Source organism: Gallinula chloropus, assembly GCF_964237585.1.
Source record: "Gallinula chloropus genome assembly, chromosome: 14".
NCBI lineage: Eukaryota > Metazoa > Chordata > Aves > Gruiformes > Rallidae > Gallinula > Gallinula chloropus.
In genome coordinates this window covers 8,175,653-8,202,404 of record NC_140099.1, presented here as the reverse complement: position 1 = coordinate 8,202,404, position 26,752 = coordinate 8,175,653, and the positions used below count along the sequence as shown (strand labels likewise).

The following is a 26,752-nucleotide window of genomic DNA, read 5'->3' as shown; positions in this document are numbered from 1 at the left end:
AACCAGCCAGAAAACTCATACGGGAGGAGGTCAAAAGCTCCCAAACCTGGTCACAGCCTCCATGCATGGGGAGAGAGGGAAGAAGCAGCTCTGTCTGCACCCCTCCTGGTTGCAGGTCAGGCTCTGAGCATGGATCCAGGTGCCCAAAACCATACCGGCACCATGGGCTAGGCAGGATTCCTTAAGGGATGGTCCTGGGTCCCTGAAGAGGTTGCAATGCCATGTCACTTGCTAGGTCACTATGTGGTGCAGCAGTCCCTGGTTTCCTGTGAGACTGCATGAAACCTCGTATGGAAACAGAGGAATCTGGCAAGGGGGAACCTTCCTCCTCTTACACATATCATCATGCCACATCCTGGGAATAACCATCAGGACTCAGCTAAGCTGCAATCTCTAGGAAATTCTGAAAGAACATCTTTTTGCCATATCCTGTTCATCCTCTGCCTGGACATTGTACAGACAATTAGGATTTGGGCCGTGTGGTTTTCCTGCAAAAGTGCAGGAACTGTGTCTTCCATAGCTGTCAGGCTTCTCTGTGCACCCATCTGCACGGTCCCCAAAGCCTCCAAGGACCTGTGACTGCAGACGCTGCCACATGGGACTGAGACTTCTTGTTTCTCACAGCAGGCCTGAGGGAAAGCAAGAAAAAACCTGGGTAATTAAACAGCACTCGTCAGAACACGGGCAAGAGTCAGACAGCAGAAATATCCCTCCTCTGCACAGACTCTGACATGAAGCTGTATTAACATTTACCTGCCGAAAATCTCCAGTCCCTGGGCTACTCTGGGCAGCATCCTGGCTGCTCGAGCCAAACCTGCTCACTCCTCTTCTGGGAGGTCATTCCACACACTAATGGATAGAGATAACACCTTTCCAAAGTCCTCCCACCTCTGCCTACAGGAGGGACAAATATGTGCAGCTTCTGCACTCCTGGCTGGGAGAAAGCAGGTGATTCCCAATGTACCTGCAGGTCATACCCCAGCACGTGGCTGAGAAATCATGGGGCTGGGATGAAGGAGGAAGGTGACCTCCCTTTGAGCACATCCCACCACTGATGTCACCGTTACTGCTACCCCGGGCTCAGGTGCAAACCTGTGCTGCTCACATGTTCTGCAGACACAGCCAGGTCTCCAGGGATTCAGGAGCCTGTTTACCCAGGGAATTTCAGCAAATGGGAAACGAGGTGTCTCACAGTGTTTTAAAAACACATTCCTGAATATCTTTCCTAAAGCAAAGGTGGGTCATTTCTTTAAGAGGAGGATATAAAAGCAGGTGGCTGATAGCCAGTTCATTATATCAGAATCAGTTTTCATCAGGAAGGGAAAATCTTTGTGCTTATTAATTCTTTCTCTAATTGCTTTCTCTCCCTGCTAACTGGGTAGCTGCTGTCTGCCTGTGCCCTGAGGCTCCGGGTCAGAGCCCTGCGTAACGCACCCTTGATCAGCTAACACGGGGAACTATAAATAAATGGTGACACCGAAGAGCAGAGGAGGAGATGGAAAGGGACTGTGCTGCTCAACCTGAGACACTCAGTCTAGTCAGCTTACCCAACAGAAGGTGATTGATGACAGTCTGTAAATATTAACTGAGAAAGATGATTTCAGATAGCCAAGGGCTCGGCCTGGCAAAGATAAAACAAATTTCTCTGGCTCTGAACTGGAGCCACAGATTATTTGAAGTGAAGCGAACAGCTGCATGTTCTCCACTAAGAAGTATTTTTAAACCATGAGGACCTGCTTAGTTTCAAGATCTGCTGCAGCTTATCCCCAAAAATCCCCAGTTTGTGACTGCAGGAATCACTGGGAAAACTGAAAGGAGATTGCAGGTGCTCCAGATGAGCCCTGGCAATTCATGCCAAAGGGATTTAAGACATTACAGTGACAGTCATCCTTCTGACTTTTATCCCTCCTCCCTTCTGCCACCAGCTGCTGCTTCCAGCAAGAAGGGGCAATGCTCTGGTGCCTGCAGCACAGCACAGTCACCTGGACAGGATGGAGCCTGGTTTAATTAATACAGCTCTCACAGAGAGGGGCAGCAGTGGGGCTGACATACCCCTCTCCCTCAGCACCAGGAAAGCAGCGACACGCAGAGGAGAAAGAAAATCCCTCAGCGTGCCCTGCCAGGAGGCAGTAGGACTTGCCTGGGAGCCCCTGCCCATGCACACATGCCAGTGCTGGGAGGGAAGGAGGGGGTGCTGCAGAGAGACCTTGCTGCAGGGACACACAGACAGGGGCGAAGGACAGGGAAGAAGAGCCCTCCCTGCCTTCTCCTTTGTTCCTGCAGTAACCTGAACCACATGTCTAAGCACTTGGTGCCCTGCACTGCCTATGATGTGATGCTTCATGATGTGGAAATTTGCAGGCAGAGAGAGGAAAGAGTAACTGGCTTACACAGCAATGAGGACCTCAAGGAGGTGATGCTATGGCCATCATTGCTCCCCTTCCCTGAAAGCAGGAATGCCTATGCCCGTGCAGGTACACATATTGCACATGAGGACACTCTCACACACACCCCTACCTTTGCTAACAGCAGAGGCAGGCACAGAGTCCATATTTTCTGGATGTTACTTCTATATCTGCAAAGAGCAAGTTGGTTCCTGCTTCCCATCCCTGGCAGTTATCGTGAAACGCCTTCAGGAGAGCAGCTCTGTCCTCCCGGCTGAGCGTGTCTTTGATGTCCAGCACTGCACTCAAGTGTTCCTTCCTTCCCAAAAGGATAAGAGGGCAGGTCAGCAAACGAGTCAAGGACAAAAAGCTTGCTACCTATCACTCAGTTTTGCTGGGCCAGACCAAGGACTGGAAGCTGCTGAGCTGCTTTTTGACACCCTCTGATGACCTAAAGAAGAGACCATGTCACAAGAGCCACGTGGGTCCCGAGCCTCAGTTTTCTCCTAGAAGATCTGTATCCACCATTGCAGGTCTCAGGTAACTCTGCATTTGACCACTTGGAAGCATTTTTTATACCTTTTCTCCCCTCAGACGGAGCTGCTTCTTGTTCACTGGGAAGGCTGGAGGATTTTTGTTCTACACAGCATTGCTTTGCTGAGCAGGGCCACACCACATTAGCCTGATTAACAGTCAGATTAACAAACATACCTGAGCAAATCAGTTTTAAACATATGGGAAACGTGCTGAAGTCAAGAGCAGTGCACCTACTCGCACCAGGGTGACATCCTCTGAGATCTGCATCGAAATAATCTTCTTCTGAGTACTTCCTGCTCCCACTTCTTATACTATATATCTATATAAACATAGTTATGCATTTATTGCTATTTATATGTGTGTGTAAATATATAGTTCAAGACTTGCTATGCTGTATCAGATAAGCAGCTTTTGAGCTCAACAGCATCTTCAAAAGTAGTAAATGATTAGGAAAAGGATATAGAAACCAGATGAATCAGATGAAGCATAACATGATCTCTCTGTCTTTTGTGGGGATTATTTTTTGCTTCTGGCAGTGTTCAGTTTGGGGCCTTCCTTCACTGGGGGTTATATCATGACTGTCATGTTGAACAGGCACTGAAATAATTATCTCCCACGAACTGTCTGCTCCCTGCTTGAAGCTTTTCACACTTTTGGCCTTCACAGCATCCTGTGACAAAGAGCTCTATGCTGTAATCATGTTAACTTGGAAAAATACAGTCACTACCACAAGACACTGGAACAAAAGATAGATGTAATAAACTACAGACTCTGGAAAAAATGCAGTTATCTAAGATCTCACCTTCCTAATATAAGTTGGTTTTCATTTCTGTTAAGAGCTTCCTGTGAGAAATGGACGTGTATATTCTTGCTGGAAATAGTTATGCCTAGAAAAGGGTTAGTGAAGTGTTACAGCCAAAAGCCAAGTGCTCGGAAGTTCGGAAATGCCTGAGTTAAGGATGTTCTTAAAACCTACACTTGACACACACGTGCCCAGAAATTCACTATGTCCATTCATGTTGTATTTTTCTACAGTATTCCTGCTTTGTTGACAGCCATTTTATCCATCCTTCACCTTTTCAGAAGGACATCTCCACTCCCCTGGTTAATGTCTGGCAAGGTTATAAACTATGCTAATCAGCATCAGCAAACTGGCAGTACCATAGGTAAGCACTGTGCCCAGCCCAGCACGCTACAAAAAGCATCACAGCACTAATGCTGCTGTAGGTGTTCTGGTGGCAAGCAATCACACAAGAAACTGCAGAAGTCAAACCAAAGAAAGGCCTTACCTGAGACCAGGAAACTCTTTGAGAATGGGCAGAAGGGCTATTTTCATCCCCTCCGCATCGGAAGTTTGAATAAGTTCTAAAATTGCTTTTATAGGATCCTTGACAGGACCAGCTGCAGGACCCTGGGGAGAGAAGCCAAGGTGTGTTCAGGGCAGGGGAAGTAGCATTTGGATTCACATCAGCCTGGAGCTCTCATTGCACAGGTTAGGAGCTTTGCAGGACTGTCTGTGCATGTACAGGAGCCTGTCTGCATAGCATCACAGAATCGTTTAAGGTGGAAAAGACCTTTTATACCATCAAGTCCAACTGTTCCCTCCAGGAAAGGAGAAAAGAACCTGGGGCATAGCCACAGACTGCTTCCAGGGCAGCTGGACAACTGCCTTCAGCAGAGCATAATCCCCTCCTGTGTTTCCTTTGGCACAGTGGGCAGATGTATCTCATTTTTCCCTACATCGCCTGTCCTCTCTCATGCCATTACACCCTTTGGGAAGTGTTTAACTTCCAGAGGTAAGCACAGCCCTCTGCTTATGTGAAAACAAATGCTGTTGGCCAGAAATGATGGCATTTCTGCTGCCCTGGACCAAGCCAAGGGCCAGAAAAGCAACCTTGGGGTGAGGGCACACAGATCCTGTAACAGAAAAAATGGGAAGCAGGGCCAGATGCTGTAAAGGATACGACATGGGTGGTAGCTGCTGCATATGGTCAGCTCCCTCTAAACTGGAGCACACAGAAGAAGAAAGCCTTGTCAAGAAACACACAGCGTTTTTAGCAAAGCTGGAGGAAGCAGAGTGCAGGTAAACTGCCAAGAGAGAGCTTCAGGTCTTGCTCACATTTTTTCACTGGTGCAGTAATGTGATTAAATCCCTCCTCTGAATTATTGATCCCATCACGTCAACAGAGGCTCCGTGACAAAGCAAACCTGGAGAACAGGCTGCCAAGCCGGGGCAGGAGAATCCCAGGCTCCCCTGGGCTCTAGAAGCAGCAGGCTGCATTCTCAGCGCAGCTCACCTCCGCATTGGACATAAATTAAAACCAGTAGTACTGGGAGCCAGCCTGCTCTGCCTCTGCACTGCAGACACGCTGCACAGCTCACTCTGCACCCAGCTCCTGAGGCACCAACGCTGGGCAGCTTCATACTTGGCAAGCTCACCGTTGCAAAACGCTAATTAATTTGAAGGTGTCAGATGTTAGGTAAGTGGACAAGGTCAAGGGTAAGCAGCCTGCAATCTAAAAGGACAAAAAAAAAAAGAGGTGTCTTGTTGATGGTGTTTAAGTGCCTTTGGCACGGTTCTGGTCTTAGGGGAGCAGCGAGGTGTTTCCTAAAGTGGTGTGAGGAAGGAAGAGGCTGAAGAGGGGGCAGAGCGGGGCAGGGAGCAGGTGCAGCCTGGGCAGCGGTTGCACACAGATTCAGCCTGCAGCCGAGCACACAGTGTGCATGCAGAACCCTCATCTGACTGAGGATCAGCCTGGCCCCGGCAGGTCACTTGCGCGTTTCCCTCCGCAGAGGTTTTCGGTGCTCCCGCATCAAGTGGGAAAGCCAACAGAGCCGGGACACAAGGGAAGCGGTGGTAACGCCTTTCACCGGAGCTGAATGCAGGGGCTTAGCAGATAATTAGATTTCCTGTAGCTCCTTTACACTCTCAAACCAGCTTTCCTTGCACATTGCATCCAGAGCTGATGCTGAGCCCAGCACTACTGGTAAACTTTGGAGTTAAGATTAGAGAATCCTCCTGCTATTCCCTGACGGCTCAATTGCTCAAAGCACTGATTTGTCTCTGATTGATCACCCCAGGAGAGGCGGGTCTTCAGCTAAAAGCACTGCCAGCTTCCAGCTTTCCACCATGAAGCTAATGCATTAACTGCAATGGGTCTGAGAGCTTTTTAGAGGAGCACAGAGATGATCATTTTGATTTCATTTTATTCTTCAGAGAAAGTAAGAATTGCTGACAAATGACTTGCAGGGTGGCTCATCTGGGAGAAGATAGATTTCCAGTCCCTAGCACTTAAATTCACAAGTCCTGAGAAAAACTCAGAATTAAATTATTAAAACCAATAAAGCCAAGGTTGTCTATCAGCTGCTCGTTCACATCTGGGTCCTGTTACCACACTGACTTTGCAACCATTAATGTGATACTCGGTCCAGCCTCTTATCAAGTGCTATGCCTGGGCACTCTCAGCCTGGATTTGCAAAAGGGCTGTGCCAGGGGCCTTTGCATGGCAGTGATTCTCTGTCTGGAGCAGCCATGGGAGGGGATGCTGCTGGCATTGAGTCCTTGACTTGGGTGATCAAGGGACCCATGTGACAGCCTGGTGGCACCTGCAGGTGCTGTCTGCAGCGCTGCCAATTACACCGGATTATGAATTAAGCAAAGAGGCTTTTTTAAGCTTCCAAAGTTGCTCCCACAGATCAGATCTAGCATTTTTCCACAAGTTTTCTTTAAAGGTCTGGCTCTGCTTCTACATGCAGTCTATCCCTTCTGCAGTGCATCTTTACCTCCTAACGAAGCGAGGTGTTTACCCTGCAGGAAGACTCGCTCCTCCCTGCAACCGTCACCAACCACAACAGCATCAGCGTGTTTCCACCTGCCAGGAAATGCTGCAGCACGGGGAAACGGCTCACACAGCCACCAGCCTGGCTCTGATGGGCTGGGAAGGGCCTGCAGGGAAGGAGGTGGTGGGACAGAGGGGTAACAACACAGATCCCATCTCCCAGGAGGTGCAGCCGTACAGGGCAATCCATGGTGAAGGTGAAGATGTGGAGCAGATGATTTGGTTCATCACTCCAGAGGCTCAAGAAGGGGGAACACAGCTCTTCCTCATCTGCACCCCCATGCCATGTAACAAAGGCTTGCCTGAGGGAGCTGGCAGCTTTGGAGCTGTCTCACCAGCTCAGAGGAACGCGCCTCGCTCTTGTTTCAGTGGCAGGAGTGCAAAACTTGCCTCCTCTAGTCACACATTTCAGAACGATAAACTAACAGCTTCTGGCAGATCAGAAGGGCCGTCAGCACATCTGATTGTCATCCTGTGAAGTTGGATACCACTGTGGAAAGACCTCCTAAGCATTTCTGTTGCTTTCAGAGCCTTTTCCCCTGCTGGTACTGTTCTGGATGATGGAGAGCAAAACTGTAACCATATCATAAACTTACTAAGCACTCTTTAAAGATGGTTTGCAGCATCCTATGATCTTCTTCTATCTTGCTGACAATCCTCCTTCTCTGTGCAGAAAATGGTTTCCTGGAAGTGGTCAGGAGCGCCTGCACATATTCTGTAACAACGATGGCATTCACAGTCTTGACGAGTGCCTGTTTCAGAGCAAAGACGCCCAGATTAACTCCCTTGTACTAAGCAAGGACCAGACCATAGATACAGGACTCTGACCAGTGTACACAGCAGGTACAGGGTCCATGCAGATGGCTGTCCCATTTCTTTGCTTACATACCCCTTTAAAATGCCTGGTCTCACACATGCATTACCTCCCTGCTGTATGTGGATGACAAACATCGATGATTAATTGTGGAGACATCCAACCAAAAGCAATGGGACCGCCTAGCTGAGCCCAGAGGTCACTCACACTCCAGAGCAGGAGTGACACTTGGCTTAGCCCCAAGATAACAAACATGTCACTTGGGGACAGCTTGGACTCCAGACAAACCCAGACCCAGCCTCCCTGGAGCATGCCCACTAGACATGTCCCAAGGCCATACCCTTGAGCACACAGTTGTGGTTGGGCACAGAGGGAAGTCCCCAGGGCACCTCTGGGCCACTCACTACCTGCTGAGAAACCCCAGTGCCAAGCCCATGCAGCATCTGAAAGGGGAAAGGAGAGGAGTTTTTTCTAAGGGAGATAGGCTGCTGCACAGAAACCACGTCTCATTACCAATTGAAATCAGAGCAGGTTGAGGCTGCAGTCCAAAGGTACAGGAAATCCCCAGCCCTGTCCAAAACAGACAAAGCAAGGGACAGACAGCTCTGGCACAGTGCTCTACCACAGAGCTGCTGCTCACCCCAGCACTAATGTGACATAATGTCCAGTGACAGGCTCTGAACAGCAGCAGAATAGCTTCTAATTTTTTCTGTTCCATTACCTTTTTCCACATTTCAAAATGTTAATTAAAATCAGCACTGACAATGCCTGCAGACCTGGGAGGGTAAGAGAAAGGGAGTCCAGTGATTAGGGCAACATGTGCGGCCCAGGTACCAGCAGCAAATCCAACCTGTGTGCAAAAGGAGGGACCCCAGGTACCCATCTCACTGCTGAAGAGCCAGACTCAGGGGGTTGTAAGGCCCTAGAAAAGCTGTTCAGGACAATGTAGAGGTGAAAAAAACGTAGATGCTCTGTGAGGTTGCTCTTTGCCAACCCCAGCATGTTTAACTCTGCCTGAGAGACTATGTCCTTGGGAGATCTGGACCTTTCACATCTCTGTGTGTCCACTCTCCACCAAACAACTAAGGTTGAAGCACATTAGAAGCTGAGAAAATTTCCAGTATAAGGGTATTGAGGCAATGTAGGATCTGAGGTGGCCCAACACTCCCGCTCTGTATTTGGGAGATACATCCAGTTTTCCCATTTCTTCACTTGTTGGTTTCTCTACTGAGATTACAGAAAGGTACGAGCTGTCACAATGAAGAAGATACCCAGCTCTGATGGACAGAGGAACTAGACTGCAACCACTTGACCTTTCAAAAGCCCTTTTTTAACAACAGAGAAAAATCGCAGTTTGGATTAATGTTAAACACCATGTCATCCAGAGGTTCAAGAACTAGTTTTAGTGTTCCTGGGTAATAACTTGCTCTTACTTTCTTGCTTACTCCTTACCTCATACATGTGTGTTTTCTTCTTCCCAAATGCCAAGAAGCTTTGCTTTAAGGATTCAAGGATGTGGTCAAAACCGCTGTCACACTTTTTAAAGTGCTCCTTCAGTGTTCCCTGAGGAAAAGGGACAGACAGATTCAAAGGGTGTACACACAGAGACACTGCACAGACAGCAGACACAGATGATTGTGCTTTTGCTCTTTCTGCTCTTGGAAACAGACTTGTCCATGAGCTGCAGCATCCTGTGCCTTCATTTCAAAGAAAAGCAAAACATGAAAGAAAGAAACAATTCAAACTCAGGAAGGATGTATTAAGTTCTTAAGCCCAAACCTGGAAGACCAAAATCTACAAAAAAATGGGTGGAAATAGCTCTAACTCAGGGGCTGTGTGCCCCTACGGATGGGGAGTGCAGGAAGGGCCAGCCATCCTGCGCCCTTCTGCTCCGGCATCCTGCTCCCAGCATGGTCATTGCCTCTGATTCAATGGGAAAGTATAAGGATCATTTAGCAGGCAGGCAGGGGATGAACACTGTCTTTCAAAGCTCATGTCATCACAGGCAGAGATGGACTGAAAACCTTAGCCCTAGCCCTCCTTTTCCTCCCCAGGGTTGTCCATGCTCCCTGTCAGAACCACTCCCAGCTCCCATCTCAGCATACTGGCCCATGGGATGGGCTGGCAATGAGCTCTGAAGACCAAAACTGCATAGTGAACCCAGGGTTTCTTTTGTCATTTTCCTTTTGCAGCCTTCAGCATGCTCAAGGGAGCCTGTGCAATGAGCCTGAAGATGCTCAAGGGAGCTTCCCAAGGAAATGCACAACAGCACATGCTATTGGGAGCCTGCAGGTGTGTGTTACCTAGGCATGGAGCCCAGGATGCAAAGGTGGGTGTCCAAGCTACTAGTCTAAGATTAGAAAGTACAAAGGGAGGGGGATACACTTCTGGGCAGGCTTCTCTAGATCCTGACTACCCACCACAGCCTTAGGCTCTGTGAGCTAGCACTGCCCCAGAAGATGTCTGGCTGCTGGGGATAAGTAGGTACCAGGTCAAGTTCAACCCTTGGGGACCCATCTGGGTGCCCAGGGGCACCATGGGGTACCATAGCACAACAGCAAATACTGTGAACAGTGGCACTGGGATACCAAAAGTTGGAAAAGATGAAGCTGTCAATGAACAGCTTCAGGCAATGCAGAGGAAGGCACTGGGCCTGAGGGATCATCTGTCATTTCACTCTTTCCAAATCTGGACATGAGAGTGAAGTGTGTGCCTGCCCTATACTCTGAAAATACCCAGTGTTAATGTGGGTCTCCCATACCTTGACTTTAGAAGTGACTGTCTGCAGAAAATGGTCTGTAATCTCATCTTCCATCCTGCCTAGAAATCCATTGACCTTAGCATCCTGAGCAGTGCTGGTGCTGCAAATGTACGTTAGCTGATGCCAGACAGTCCTGTTAAAAAAATAAATAAAATAAATACTAGAATAAAAGGGGAGGGATATGGAAACTATTGATCAGATCAAATCGGGCTCTTCTCTCAGATCAAAACTCTTCCTACAGTAATCAACACGACTGCCTGGGTAATTGAATGGACACATGCCCAGGTCTGTGGCTAGCTCAGTGACCCACATATGTGCATCCATCTTTTGGGTGGCTCTCATTAAGATACTGCCACAAGGACAGGAAAGCTCAATGCACACAAATGCCACTTGTACCCATCACTAGTGAGATATAAAAAACCCAGTATTCTCAAAAATGAGTAGGCACGAAGTAGCCTTGACAGATGGAGGTTGGGTAAGCATCCTGTGTGCTCCAATACCTTACAAATATAAGATAAACAATTATCTTCCATCAGGACAGTCCTCAGGTCAGCAAATCCTGTGTAAAATGACCACCAGCTTGAAACCACATATTTTACATTCTGGAAAAGCTCAGTGTATAACTTCACTCAGTATCACTGTAAGGAATTACATAAAAGAGCCTGGTTAAGTATTCAGCCTAGGATCCAGCATCAGCAACATGCAAATACAACATACAGAACAGCTACCTAGGCTCAGCACAAGGCTCCAATGTCAAGTAAGCACCGTGAATATGCCGTATTTGGGCGTTCTGCTGACTCCAGAGATCCCCAGATAATTTTACATGGGAAGAAGAAAAGCAACCTTGTTTTCTCCATCGCTGCAAGAACTTCTGAAATTAGCTCATAGGTGCCAACAGCCTCCCCCACCCTTCTGTGCTTTGCTTCCCTCCTTCCTAGCCACCCCGGGTAAGCCTGGCATGTTTGACTGGGTTTCATTCAGCAAAGCACTGAAGCCTGGGCCTACCTTGCAGTGTGCTAGCACATGCATCTCAGAGCAACATCTATGAGGCTTTCTTAATTAAGGAGAATCAGGCCAGGGAAAGGAACCCCATCATAACACATGGCAGGGTTGTCTAGGATAATGTCCCCACGTGCAACATGGCATTGCTGCCCACCTCCTGCTCAGTGCTGTGGGCACCAGGAGCAGCATGATGGTGGACCACAGGCTATGGCCCTTGCACCCACTGGGCCTGGAAGCAGACAGGCAGAAGTATCATGCTGCCAGCCCAGCAGTCCTGGCTCTGCTCACAGCCACAGCTGCTACCTGAGTCTCCCGCTTGCTGGGGCAGTCCTGAAGGGGTCTTGCTGGCCCCAGCTGGGTCCCTCCATGCTTAAGGGTTGGTGTGCATGGGGTTGGATGCTCAGATCCAGCTGGAGGCAAGGCTGACCCCACAGCTGTGTTAGAAGATCAGACAGCAGAAAATTCATTTGTTTTTCCCGTGCCACCAGGTTCTGGTTTCTAACCTGAGAATGCAGCAGTTCTCCAGGATTCGTAAGCTCCTGCAGATCCCTGGGCAGCCATCGAGCTGGAGAAAGCTTCTTACTTCATTTCCATAGCTAAATTCAAACAGGAACATATATCTTTAAGCTGACATGCTCCATAACACATCTGACAGCATTAACCCAGCAGCAAATGGGAGAAACATTCTGTGAGTATTTGTCTTTTGAGCACGTGTGGTTTCACTCCCCAAGGTGGGATCTACAGCAGGGCAGAGATGGTCTCTGTCCTGCCCAGCTGGCAAGAAGGGAGAGCACAGGAATGGCACAGGGAGGGCCCTCGAGCTGCTGGGTGCCATGGGCCCAGGGATCAAGAAGCATGATGTCCCTTTTACCACTGCCACAACACTTGTTTCTGGGAAGCAACTCAGGCTTTGCTGCTAAAGTTGCAGAATAAAGCCTCAGTGTGTATGAGTAACCTACAAAGAGGGTCAACTGCTTCATCGCAGCTTCAGTGGCACAAATAGCTCCACTTTATAGGATTTTCCTTCCTCATGCTGTGAAGGGCTGAGGATCTTAAATCAAATCTCCTTCTGAAATACTCACCTACAACCGGCATTTTCTGCAGAAGGGGATACATGGGGAGAGAGATACCCAGGAACAAAAAGCAGGTAAAGGGAGCCAGAGGAAATGGTGAGAGGGCAGAGAGAACACAACAGTCATCCTCCTCGGAGAAGCAGGACAGGACAAAGCTACTCACCCTCCCAAGAGAAAGCACCATGCCTGGGAAGGCACAGCCAGGGTAGGAAGAGCCAAACTGGGCACTGGCCTTGTGGCTGCCCCTCTTTTCTGGCTGTTTTGAAGGTCTGAGCCTCTCCAAAATAAACATCCCCTAAGGTTTTAACCTGCCCAGGTAAGTCCAGGTGCACTTTGCTCCCCCAGCTTCATTCCAGCAGCAAATGCTGAGCACATAAAGAGCAGCAAAGAGCTGTCTCTCCAGCAACATTTTGATGGGAAACTGCCATCAGACTAAAGAGGAGCAAGGGCAGATCCTGGTGAACGCAGCATTGTCAGTCGCTTCATCAGGATTTCTTTCTTTTGAACACTGAGGATATTGCCAAGGAGGAAAACAGCATCCTTCCTACCTCTCCAGGAACCTCAGGCACTCTTCCAGACACACAGCTTCCACCTTCTCACTCAGGCTTTCACTGACACGTGAGGCTGCCTCGGTCTTCTCTGTTAATACCTGTGGATTTCAAGGCATGAGAGGAGAGCAGGCCAAAGCCATTTGTCCCCTGTGCAGTGAATAGGAACACATCCCATCCCTCTCCCCACTGCAAATCACTCTGCCTTCCGGGCAGCAAACTCTTGTTTCATGTGTTCAGAGCCCTTGTGGAAATACAAATCTTTTTAGGAGTGGGATTTTAATGCTGGATCCTGCCCCTCTGCTACTGCTGCCTTCACTGTGGTGGGTGGGCTGGAGTCAAGTCCTGCCCTTGGAGAAAGCCTGTCCCTACAGATGTTCTCTGCTAGCAATGTCCATCCCAGCAGCTCAGCTCACACCAAGACCCGACAGAGCACCTGTGCTTCTACATGGCTCACCCTCGCAGATAAACCGGGGTGCAGCCCCTAAAATAGCAGGTGAGTCAGCTCTGTCTGTGCACACTGCACACATCCCATCCCTCTGCCAGGGATGTCTGAAGAAGATGGGTGTCAGCTGGCAGCCACCACCGCTCACGCCTGACACAACAACGCGTGTTAAACCCCACGGCGCCTGTCTCACCCCGCTGACCCCAGTTGGGTGGCCCAGGTGTCTGCAGGAGGTGGGTTGTGCCAGACAGCTAAAAATCGGCCCCATATTGGGCAGGCTTGAGCAGGTGGCAACTTAATGCTGTCCATTAGTTCTCTGTGGAAACAAAAGCTTCCAAGGAGAGGAGAGCCAGATGGATAAAAGCAGACAGATGGACTCTTAGGCTGTGCTCTCCCAGTGCTCTGGGAAGCGTCAGCCAGAGACAAAGGGTGACTCACACTGTGAATGGGTTTTTTCCACTGCTCACAGCAGATGTAAAAGTTCACCCAAAGGGACAGGATAAAACACACCACCCCAAAGTGTCAGGAAGCCATGGCTGATGAGTTTCCATGACACCTTGTTCATTTTCTATCTGATCTTTAAGTGTCAGCCTGAGAAAACTGAGGAGGCGGTAATTTCATAAGGCTTGCCTATTCATCCAGGGTTTTCCATCACCTACCCCAGTGCATTCAAACCTGTCAGCTACACACAAAGCAGAGCAAAACCACTCATGCAGAAACACGGCCAGATGTTGCAGATATGAGGACCACAGCATTCAAACCAAGCTTTGGCCTGGTCTTTCTTGGAAACCTTTGCTCTGTCAACCAGAAGCAGGGGGTGGTGGGGGGAGGAAATAGCCAGATAGGTAGCTAAAAGCCACCCTAGCACAGGTGCATCACCACATCACTGCTCCAGTGAGCACAGAACAAGGTGAGGGAGCACTCTGTGAGCTCTGCACTCAGTGCCTGGGATTGAGGTAGGGCAGAAAAGCCTTTTTTTGCCAGCTTAAGCTGTATCCTCACAAGCACGCTCTGCTGATGATGATCTGTGATGCCTACCACCAGCCTCCTATGGGGTGCCTGAGGCTGTCAGGCATCACAAAGCACCCTGAGGCTACTTCCCTTGCTGGTGACATGAAGCAGGACTGCTACTGGGGGCGGTGGCAGCGGAGAAGGGGGGCAGGAGAAAGATACTGTCACAGTGGCCCAAGACCTGCCCCTGATCTCTAACATCACTTGAGTATAAATGTTTATTATCCAGGGTTTATTTTAAGCCTTCTGTGGGTCTTTATCCGCACAGCCAGGGTACATACCACTCCCGAATCAGCGGTGTGCTCCTGCCATGCCCCCCGAGCACGAGGCTTCGCTTGCTCTGCCACAGTCCCCCACTGCCCAGCCTGTCCTCAGTGCACCAGTTGCAGCTGCACCCAGCACGTAAGTGGGCAGCGAGCTGCCTGTGTTTGCACTGCTGGATGCAAGGGCCTGCTATGGCTCAGCAGCTCTCTCTGCTTTTATGTGAGTGCTGTACAGAACCCACATGGAGCAGTCTGGTTAACATACAGCATGACTTCCCAGAAGGTTACATGGAGATAAAAGCGCAGTAAGGAAAACACAGCTTCAGCAGGCATCAGCTAATCTCAGGCACATACTGTTTTAGCTAGTTTAGTTTTGTCTACACACACACACAAGAGAAAAAACAGGTGTGGGAGCAAACAGATGCAGTTTAAGTCCGGCAGTGAACTTCCAAGCCTGTAAAACACTGAGCTTATCCCAAGACCATGTCCTGCCAAATACCTGTGTACTTAGATGCAAAAGCATGACTGCCCCAAGGATGAGAGCTTTACCGTCCTGTCCCGTCCCCCCCCTTTACCTGAATGACTGCAGCATCTGCACAAGGGGGTTTCCCAATAGCAAAGGCTTCTTTCAGGGCTTTCCCTACTTCCTCCTAAATATCAAAAGAAAGGAAAAAAGAACAGTTGATGTGCAGTGGCATTCATACTGAGTTAGGCTTCCCAGCCTCTCGTTATGCGTTTGGACTAGATGAATTTCTGCCTTTATTTTTTCGGCCGCCTCCTTTAACCCAAAGCCTGGCTATTTTCCAGCTGACCTAATAACATTGTTCTCTTTTGTTCTATATTGTTTGTTTGACTTTAAATGATTTGCTGCTTCCTTTCATCCCAGTGTCAGCTCGGGTTATCTACAGTCTTCCCTAGTTAGCTTAGCTCAAATGAAGGCGCCCACACAGCAAAACAATGCTTAGGCACAACGCTGGGCTGCCAGCTACTGTAGCTGAGATTTTCCACCCTTCCTAGCTCCAACTGGCACCCACATAAACCAGCCAGCGCTAATTAAAAGCATTCCCTCACTTGAGCCAGGGACTTGTGAGGGCAAAGAGGAGTTGGGTTAGTGTTTAGAGCTACTGTCACCGTGAGGTGAGCCCCATGAAGCTGCACAATGGGAAATTTCCCAAGACTTGGCTGGTTTATGTTAGTTTGCATGGGCGTAAAAACAAAACTAACACTGCAGAGAAAGGGCTCATTGCTTAAAAGGTGATTTGACCTTTAGAGAAGCTTTAAACTCAAAAGCCTGGCTCGCTTATTTATTCTTTTCATTTCTGTATCTTCCTCCAAGGAATTAGAAAGAATGTAAAGTCCAATCTTTATTTTGTCTTTGTTCTTTTCTGTCTGATGAATTAGGTAATTTGTGTCTGTCACTGAAGAACTTAATCAAAAGTATATTCAAAACAACTGCTCTGCCATGCTCGTCGAAAACTGTTAATCAAAGACAAATAAGCAGATGTAAACAACCCCCCCAAAAATTCCTTTCCTCCCGAGTGCCATCACCTGACTGTGAGCAACTGTGTGAACACGATGTGCTGAGATAACACATCCCAGCCGAGCTGCACAAATACATCAAGCCTGCCCCAGCTGCACAGCAAAGTGTGTCAGCTAAAGCCAACACGGTCTTGCTCCCCAGTGAGACAAAGCACACATCTAGTTAGTAACTGCAAGGCAATAACATGCTGAGCCACAGCACTTAGTTATGTCGGATAAGATGATGTGTCTGCATGAGCTTGCACATACGTAGCTCCTCTGGTGGCAACACCAAGGTGGAGAGGACCAGAATTTCTTCTGTAACAAACAGGCCCAGTTTCCTCCTTGTTCCTCACTGCCTGACCAAGACACTACACACCATGTCATAAAGCTTTGGATCCATGGGTGGCCAGCCTGCTGGTGCTGACTGCTCAGCCAGATGCTTCCTTTCAGAAATTACATGGAGCTGAGTTATAACTTGGGTCCCTACCATTTTTCCAGTTGCTACTTCAAAACATGCAAGAACTTCTATCTTTGAGACCTCTAACTCATTACCAAGTGCAGTCAAAATTGGTTAAGATGCTCAACATGGCTGGGAAGGCACCACTGATACATGGGAACTCAGGTGGGCAGAAAACCGCCCAGCCTTACTCTTCTGGGAAGTGGCAGGTCCTCAGCCCAAATGCTCCAAAGCACAACCACTTCTCAGGTCTCCTTCTGTCTACTTGAAAAAAGGGAAGGAGGGAGACAGAGATTCGAATATCCTTTGCAGGTCAGTGTAAATACTCCTTGAGATTTTGTCTAGGTGCGGACGCCTGGTTCTGCCATCTCCAGTTTTGGACAAGGAGTCAGTTTTGAGCTGAAGCTGCAGGAGCAGGGGACAGAAAGCTCATGTTCCACCTCTCAGTATCAGAATGAACCCTGGTGTCATGCCAGAAGGTTCAGCTTGCACTCACGTCAAATTCCCTGCCACAGCAAGGGCAGGGCTGATGCATCAACAACACAATCAATGGCACCACTTCACCAACCCTGCAGCCCCAAAAGGCACTAAGTCCCCCTGCTCTAGACACATCCAGGCTGAGGGAACCCAGCCCTCAGGTGTGTAGTGCTGGCCAAGTTCCCCTCAGCGGTGCCTGGAAGTGGTTTTGAACCCTACGTGGCACCTGAGCTCTCGGCACCTTCAGATGTGGACACAGTTCTCGTCACTCATTTCTGCTTTAAGTGCTTTTAGCTTGCACAGATACCAGGCTGGCACACCCAGTGATGGAGCAGGTATTCATAGGCAAAGCAAACCACAGCTTGTTCTGGTCAGGCTCTTTTCATTTAGAAAAATGTAGCCATCCACTGAAGTGGCAAAGCCTGCACCATGTGGTTTACAGTCACGCTTATATATCACAATCACTCAGAGATAACTGACAGGGCATTTGCTCAACAGCAGCCTCCTGTATATTTGGAATACACAGGGCTGGAGTATACTGGAAGAAGAAATAGAGGGATAAAGCAGGCTTTTTAAGCTACACCACTGAGCTGAGTGAAGGGACATCCATAATTTTCCCATATGGAGTCAGCTCCTGTCCACTTAAGCTCATTAGCTTGAACATGGAGCTGGTCATAAACTGGCCAGGTTTGAAGCGAGCTGAGGCACTGCTGTAACCATGCTCTCCAGCACTTCCAGCTCTGTTGTCTGTGTACAGTGCAGCACTCTGTAGAGCTGCAACATTTCCAGATCCAAGGCAGCATGTGAAAACGCAGCCAACTCAGGGCAGCATGGCACAAGAGCTTGTAACCACTGCCAGCGGTGAGCCTGCTCAGCACATGGGGTATTGGGAAAGCTGAAAGCCCAGGGTAAACAAAAGTTTTCTCCAGCTATGAGAGGGAACTAAAAAAGTTAAATTCTCTGTCACTGTTACTCAGCATCTGTGAGAGCTTGACAATGACTCAGTGCCATGCTCTAAGATAACCTCACCAGCACTACCCTGCACAAAGTCACTTCTTTTACTGAAATAGGTGCTAAAAACAGACCTCAGGAACATGTGGTCTTCCCTAGGTAATGATTAGAAACATCCCCTGAAAACACATAATGTAAAACACTGAAATTAGTAGGTTTTCAGCATATTGTCACCAACTGGCACCTCTACTTCCCTGTTTGTGACTACCTCGGTGTTCTCCTTCAGGGAGAGGTCTTGAGGAAAACTTCTGCAATTTAGAGTACTTTCCCTGAGGTGACTGAGAGGTTTGCCATGGCATTTCCCCTCCGCTGCTCCCCGTGGCTGGCAGGAAGGGAAAGCTAGAGATGAGTGTGGTAACTTCTGCTGCTGCATTTCAGGTTTAAGCTGATACTAAAAACCCCGCTGAGTTTTCCAAATAGCATGGTTTCCTCTGGTGCTCCCCATTGCTACAATGCACCTTCCCCACATTGTTTGTATTCCAGCATTGTTCAAGGAGGAGGAGATTTGCTGAGAAAAGGAAGAAATCCTACAGCCCCAGAGCTGAGGTGACCCGTGGGACCTCACAAGGCAGGGTACTCAGCTCCAACCTTATAAGAGAGCTGTGCTGGGTGTGCACCAGCATCATGATTTCTTGTGCTGGGCTCTGGAGATAATCTTTTCTATAACCTCAGCAGTGTCAGTGCAGCAGGCTGGAGAGTGCTGAGAGGGCTCCACACACCAGCACCCTGCACAGCTGAGGGCTATATAAGAAAGGGAAAAAACCCACAAAACCCCACACCCTGTTGCACACTCTGGGCTCATTAACAGCTGGAGAGAAGATTTCACCCATAGCCTCCCTTTTCTCCAGATACATCGGCATCTGAGCAGCGTAGTCTGCAGCAGCACGAAGATGCAGCAACAGGATGGAGAGAGATTTGCAAACATCCCCACATCTCTTTGCTAAGGAGTAAGGACAGGGTGAGCAGCATCTCAGTGGCTGAAGAGAGTCATGGATCTTCAGAGCAGGGCTCTGCACTGAACTACGGCCAAGACGGAGACCTTGGGGTTCATGCACCACTGAGCAGAACTGGCTCAGCTAGAAGGCAGCAGCTAATTTAACAAGGGCATTCATTATCTTAAAACGGTGGGAATAAACCAGGCAGGTTGGGGTAAAACCCCTGAGTTCTTACCTGGGCGACTGCAAGTAACCTTTCCTCAGTCTTCAAAACAATCCGTGTGAGATGCTGTACGCCGAGGGAAAGGCTGGGCTGGGGGGTCTGCCGGGGGCTCAGGCACGTCTCGCCGCCACTGCGTACAGAAACAAGAACTCAGACAGAGGAGCAGCTCCCCACTGGCCCACAGCCTGCCCTGTACCCCCAGCCTGGCACCACAGCCTGCCCTGTACCCCCAGCCTGACACCACAGCCTGCCCCACACCCCCAGCCTTGCCCCACACCCCCAGCCTGGCACCACAGCCTGCCCCACACCCCCAGCCTTGCCCCGCAGCCCCAGCCTGGCACCACAGCCTGCCCCACACCCACACCCTGGCACCACAGCCTCGGGCTAACTGGGTGCCCAGCAAGCACCGGTGGTGTCTGCAGTGTGGGGGCAGCCACAACATGGTAGATGACCTTTATTGTGCCCTCTTTTCAGCTATTTTTTTGTGCTGTTTCTTTTCCTTCTTCCTAAATTTGCTGCCCAAATGACACTTCTGGCTCACCATTTCCCTCTCCCCTTTCCTCAGTCCTGCTGCTGAATTCCTTTGGCTTGGCCACAGTCACCCAAACACACTTCCACAGATGCACAAGTTTGCAAGTGTCACATATTCTCTTACAATGGAATAAAAAGCAGCTATATATCAGGATAACTGCATCTGGACAGGAGCTTTCATCAAGGTTGTAACTATTCTGAGAGGAAAATATTAATAGTTATGTCTGGCATCTTTGCTCTTCTCATTTCCACTTTCCTCACTACATTCTGACCATTATACAGTTCCAAGTTTGGTTTGTTTTTTTTTTTCAGGAAACCATAACACTTATATCTTTCCCTATCTTTGGGCTTTTCACTATGTATTTCCATCATACAGCTATTAACCTCCAGTTTCATGTAAGTTCTCAATATTTCATCAATCCATTACTCTTAGTGAAACCCAAAGTTTTACCATTTTAAACTCATAAAAGGAGCAGTAGAAGGGATGCATCCCAGCCATGTGTCTCCCATGTGTCTGAGGACAGCACGCACCAGCGTGTACACACTTCCCTGCCTCCCTCCTTGGGGAGCTGGTGAGGGGAAGAGCCCACCCGATGAACAGTTTATGAGCTAATCGAGGGTTTGTTAGTATAATTAATACAAGGAACAGAGAAGCTCTAGGGTTGGATGGAAGCAATCAGATAACCCAAAAGGGCTGAAAACTATTAGGAAAGAAGTGGATTGGAGCTGTAAAGTAGCAAAGTAACCATGGACACAGAATTAAACACCTCGTCTACTGCTCTGGTACAAAAAGAAATCACAAGAAAGCTCCAGGCTTTGATGACAACCACAAGCTTTGAATTCACATTGGGCCAAAAGGTCCCAGATGTGTCGCTCTTCAGATCATGGGGAAAGCCACATCCGTTTCCCCAAAGTCAGGCCAGAATTTAATGATCTGCTATGTGTTTTTCCTGTGATTGGGACATTAGTGCAGGAAATATGGAAACAAGTGGTCAAACTACAAGCCAAATAATGTGGCAGGAGAACCAAGGAGATGGCAAGAGAAGTTCACAGAGAATAATGCTGACATAAAGGCAAGAGAAGAACATTCTGGAGTAATCAGAGTATTATGGACCTTGCTAAAGAAGGTTTGATGCAAGAAAATGAATTGTTCAGGAAAGCAGGACACTGTGCATATCCAACAGGAGTTCAGTGGAGAAATACCTGCCTACTCCTGAGTCTGATGCTAAGGATTTAGAAAGAGGCAGTACTGCAATGCAAAAAGGCTCTTATTCTGAGAGCACAGAAGATAAACCAGGCAGTGGGCAAGTCTAAACTCAGCAAGAGTCCTGAGCAGCACTGCCTTAATAGGAAGCAGGGATTGTGCTTAGAACTGAAGAACAGAGAGACAGAAAAACTGTAGAGAAAAAGAAATCCTTCAAACATACCTTTTGTACATTTTAAGGACCCATTCATAAACTAAAAGACATTGGCTGAAGCTGAAATGGTCACTGTCAGTAAGAGCAGAAATGTGAGAAGACAAAGAGGCATTACAGCAATGGGCATAGGTGACAAGCAGTCCTGCTTCCTTGAAGAAACCACTTCTGTGCTCCAGGCTGGGGAGAAATGTCGTTTCCAGCTGACTCAGATGCTGTTTTAGTGCAGTCTGGTCTGTGTTACTAGAAGAACCAAAGGGGGGAATCTGGGCCATCATGTATTGTATTAGTTTTTCCTCCAGATCCTTCCTCCAGAAGTTTGGACTCCAGGTGGAAACAGACTCCATCTCTTGGCAGCTGCCAAGCAACTCCACTTCTTTCTGCTTCTCCCACTTCAGTGATTTCCCCACTGACTGCAACGGCTCCAGGAGCATCCCACCAGTTCCACTGAGCGCTTCTCCCACCACAGTCCACATTCGTTCAGCCAGTAGTGCATAAAGTGATTCAGACTTTCCCACACCATCGCTTCCAGAATGCTCCAGATCATAAATATGATCACAAGCTTCAAAAAATCTCCCTTGCTCAATGAATCCACAGATGGTTTCCTCTGCAACAGAGAGAGTAGCAAGACAACTTGATGTTTGTTCATGCTTTTATAGCATCCATCACTTTAATATCTGAGTACTGAAGCATGTAGTTTACACGTATCCAGAAGTTCCTCAGGATCTACTCAAGATCACCTCTAGCACTAGGAACTCTGAGTTTCCTCAGAGCAAGCATTTTCTTTTTCTTTCTTTCATCCTTTCTCCTCCGGGCTAACTAAGCCTGCAGACTACTATTCTGCAGCTGTCTGTCATCATCCCAGTAGACCTCCTCATGTAGGCAATGCAGGTTCATTAATTACAGTCTTTCTTTAAAGAATGCACCTTTTGTCCACAAGAAAAGCATTAGAGAAAAGACATCTTCTGACACAGCCAGCAGCTGAACATCAAGCCTAGAAGGAATCCTCTGTCTTCTCTACAGAAAACCTAGCAGGACCGAAGTGCTGCAAATTCTCAGTGTTCCTCCCTCCTGGCTGCAGTCTGGCACGACTACACAGAGGGCATCACCCCTGCCAGTGAGCTCTCATCTTAGACCAAGGCTGGTCAGCGCAGGCTAGAGCCCCTCTTTACCAGGGCTTTTTAAACTAAGCCAAACACCTACGTGTGCTATTCCACACCAAGGTGAAAACCAAGGAAGCGAGCTGGCTATCCGCAGCGTCTCAGCAACGGGGATTCACATAACTCCCCATGACTTCCATGTCTGCAAGAAGCTGTGGTGACTGAGCCACTGCCCTCATCACCAGACACCCCAACAAGGCAGTTACAAAATCTTTGAAGTTCAGAAGCTGGAAGGAGAAGGTTTTCACCACTGCTTGCTTCCAAAGTATCTCATCCATCACACACAGCCCACCACGAAGAGTTAAACACAACCTCACAACAGCCGCACAGAGCTTTGCATTTTCTCCTGTGTGTTTCACAGACAATGAAACTGAGCAGCAAAGGGTTAGCAAGATTTGCCCAAAGGTATCTGGAGCAGAGCCCAGAGGAAATATCAAACTCAATGAGAACCCAGGGAGCATTAAGCAAAGCCAGAAGCTGTGGGGCTCTGAAATTAATTCAGGATACAGCTTTGGGTGTGGAGTGAGGAATGAAAGAGCACGAGCTTTCATCTCTCACCCGTATCCTTGCTTTCCTCTATGACACCACCTCGTCTGTGCATCAAGGATTCAATCAAACAGGACTGGAGGGAGGAACGTGACACAAAATGGAGAATGGTTGATGCAAGGATCTTCAGCAGAGCGATGGGCAAGCTGCTCAGGAAGGGTCTAGCAGCTGCACTCGACCTGCCTCGACACATGCGACACATCGGGAATGTTTACTCCATGCAGTTAGCTCATGTACAACCTATTTCTCCCTCCTCATCTGTAGAAGAACAGCACACTCACACCCAACAGGGTGTCAGTCCCACCTACATCATCCTTCTCACAAGACACAGCAGGAGTCTTTGCAGGGATAAAAATAAGAATAGCAAAATGAAGTACTCATGAGGCAACAGGAAAAGGAAATGGAATTTTCCAGAGGAGCCAGTGTAGAGATCAGAAGGCACAAGAACTCAGGTGGAGGGTGAAGAAGAGGAGAGTGTAAAGCACCTGCTCCAGAAGCTAACCAGAACAAGAGCCTGCAGGGCTGGGAGAAGCTGAGAAGGTCCAGGGCTGGACACAGAGATAACTTCAAGGTTACCTGCAGGTATCTCTTCCTCTGGTTCCTTCCTACTGGTGGGCACCTTCAGCAAGCTCCCTGCCACATCCTCACCGCCAGCCTTCTTCTCTGCTGCCTCTTTCCCACTACCCACAGCCTTCAGCAATTTGCCTGCCATGGTTTTCAGTTTCCCTCTCCTCTTGGCTTCCTGCCTCTTCCTCTCCTCATGCACGGCCTTGGGCAGCATCCTTGCGCTTTCCCCGGCCATTTTCTCCCACTTGCTGCCTCTTCCCACAAAGGTTCCCCAGGAATACTTTGTCTTCCTCATGATCCCAGCAGACTCAGACACTTTCTGTCCAACTGAGAATGCTATCAGATGAAAAAAATAAAGTTAGAAACCCTTCTGTGCCAGGGGATCTCAGCAGCTGTCCTCCAGAGAAGATATTTCTTCTGGGATTTATGGTTTTTTGTGTGTGCCTACAGGCTTCAGCTGCCTTCTAAGAAGTCTAACCTGGTTCTGCCCGCAGTGAGGGAGAACATTTATATAGGCTGCCAGCCCTCTTATGTAATCTCTCTCTTCTAGGAAAATAATGTCAAAAACCATGCACACAATCTCACCACAAGCACTGGGGGAAAGCCAGTGGGATTTTTGGCGTTTTCTAAATCATTAAACTATCCCTGCATGCTGCCAGTTATTTTGATGACAATCCTATCAGCTTAAGGGAGTTGATTATTAACAGCTTCTATGAAGCACACCTCACTCCCCACCCACCCCACGCGCCCCGGCTACACCCAAGTTCTTCTTTGGCAAGGAGATCATGCCTGGCTTCGGAGCCAAATTTCTCCCCACATCCCAGAAAGCCTACTGTTAGCCAACAGGGAAGTCAAGCCCTGTGGAGAACAGGTGCTGGTTTTCTTATTTTGTCTGAACCATTCAGAGGAGGTAAGAGCAATCTCAGCCTTCTGGACTGTGCCATTTTCCAGCAACTACATATATACTTTTATATATTATTTTATATTTATATGCACACAGATATACATATATATAAAAGGCATAACATTACAGCAATCCCCATAAATGTGTGTGTGCACACATATAGGTCTATTTGCCAGCCAGCATCAGCAGTGGAGAGAAACAAGGATGGCAGGAGTGAGCCCAGGCCTGCCAGGGCTTCTCACCACAGACCTGCAACAGCTTCCTACACAGAAAACACCATTTCGCTCCAGGAGCTCACGTTTAACATAGATTTTGAAAAAGTCCCTGCACTGCTGTGAGAAGGACTTGGAGATAAGCTGAAATGCTGTTCTTAACCACCTTCTCTTCAATAGGTAGTTACAAACTGGGTTTTATTTCTCCATAAAATGAAATTGAGAATGTTAGGATTTTCATCAGCTGAGGACAGTCTCATATTGGCCATTACAAGCTGTGCTGATTCACATCACTACACTGTTCAGGAATTATTTTGGAGGCTGTGAATTTAAGGGACAATTCTTTACACAGCATCTAGATTAATCCAAATACATGCCTTCATCTTCCCAAGTTTGATGCTTGCTGTTTCTTCCAAGATTTTCTACATTTTCATGACAGTAAAATTCCACTAGTTTCCTACTTGGAAACCAAGTAAATGTTATGTTGTTCTGGCTATTTTACTCAGTGCATAATTCCACCAGCACGTTATCACAGAGCTTTTTGATTCATTAGGAAGGGTAGGAAGGAGGAAATAAATACATTTCATTTGGATGGACAAACAGAAATTCCAGCAGTGGTCATACATTTGAGCTACTGCCAGTAGGAAATACTGAGGTTGCAAAACACAGTGCTTTCCCAGGCTGTGAAAAGAGTCGAAAATGGAGAAGCTTTATCTACATTCCATTTTCACTTTAATTTTTAACTCATCATTAAAATGTTTCCTTTGGAAGGTTATAGTTGCACTATATATGCATACAGGGCAGAGGGAGAGGGTTAGTACATTCCAGGCGGGCTTAAACCCCTCAGCAATGTTTTCCCATGAAAATTCCAACACAATGTGTTTATGTTTCACTTCATCAGCATTTTTCCAACAAGACCAGCTCTAAGAAAAATAATTTCCCCAGACTTCTCTGCAGAAGGAAATTGGATGTCAAAGTGCCAACCCTGCAGGCAAGATTCTCTGCAGCACACGGATTCTGAACACACTACAACTGCAGATCATGCCACACCTGATGCATGGGAATTGCTGCATTTTCCCAGAAAGCTTCTTTCAAGGGAGTAACATAATACGAGCCTGTGGAAAGCAGGGAGTGGCTGAGCAGAGATGGATAGCCTTCCTGAGGCTAGGACCATCTCTTGCTCCATGGCCCACTCGATCCACTCAATCAAAGCCATGGTCAGTGCTCCCCAAGATGAATCCCTTCAGGGCACACCCCATCAGAGCACCACAGCGCTGACAACCCTCATCTCTTCTACCTTTACCTGGCTCACAAATCAGGTGTGGTGTCTGTATCAGCAAAGCAGGCAGTTGCTTAGGGGAGCAAGCTGCTATGAACACCCTAAGAAGGGACAGCAATTTGCAGATGGCCTTTCTGACCATGGGTGCTGAGCTCCTCTCAGCAACACGAGGTGATGCCCCATCCCTCCTGCTGCAGCAGGACCCGCCACCCACCTTTACACACTCTGGATACACCAGCCCACCATTACTTTCCAAAGGCAAGGTTGAAGGATGGTGTCAGTCAGCTGGAATGCACTGTCCAGAGTACAGTACACAGTACCACAGACGAGCTGCCAGAAGGCCACCAGCAACCTGTTTGTCTTTGTGTGCCTTAACCACACATGTGGAGTGCACAGCTCTCTCCTCTCTGTCTCTTATTGCTCTTTTACTGCTCAGGCTGAAGTTCTGCATAGAATCCCAGACTGGTTTGGGTTGGAGGGGACCTCAAAGCTCATCTAGTCCCAACCCCCTGCCATGGGCATGGACACCCTCCAACAGCCCAGGTTGCCCAAAGCCCCACCCAGCCTGGCCTTGAACACTGCCAGGGAGGGGGCAGCCACAGCTTCTCTGGGCAGCCTGTGCCAGGGCCTCACTGCCCCCACAGTAAAGATTTTTTTCTGTATATCTAATCTAAATCTGCCCTTCTTCAGTTCAAAGCCCTTACCCCTTGTCCTATCACTCCAGTCCCCTATAAAGAGTCTCTGTCCATCTAAAACATGAGGATGATTTGAATCCACCCATAGGAACATCCTCTACCACAGTGCTTCCATGAATGGCTTTATCTAGACAAGTGCAGC

The 26,752-nt window shown here is 48.3% G+C and overlaps 1 protein-coding gene across 1 annotated transcript; it reads right to left on the bottom strand.

Annotated features, from left to right (window-relative positions):
* Positions 1–597: 597 nt before the first annotated feature.
* LOC311197018 (exocyst complex component 3-like protein 2) lies at positions 598–23,815 on the bottom strand (the record flags this gene model as incomplete). Its single annotated transcript, XM_084270705.1, has 12 exons — positions 598–629; positions 2,518–2,703; positions 4,211–4,332; positions 7,357–7,512; positions 9,027–9,137; positions 10,336–10,468; positions 11,841–11,933; positions 12,959–13,059; positions 15,253–15,327; positions 19,314–19,431; positions 21,260–21,854; positions 23,530–23,815. The coding sequence occupies 11 exons, from the start codon at positions 23,813–23,815 to the stop codon at positions 2,523–2,525; spliced, it is 1,971 nt and encodes a 656-aa protein (XP_084126831.1). The 3' UTR covers positions 598–629; positions 2,518–2,522.
* Positions 23,816–26,752: the final 2,937 nt, after the last annotated feature.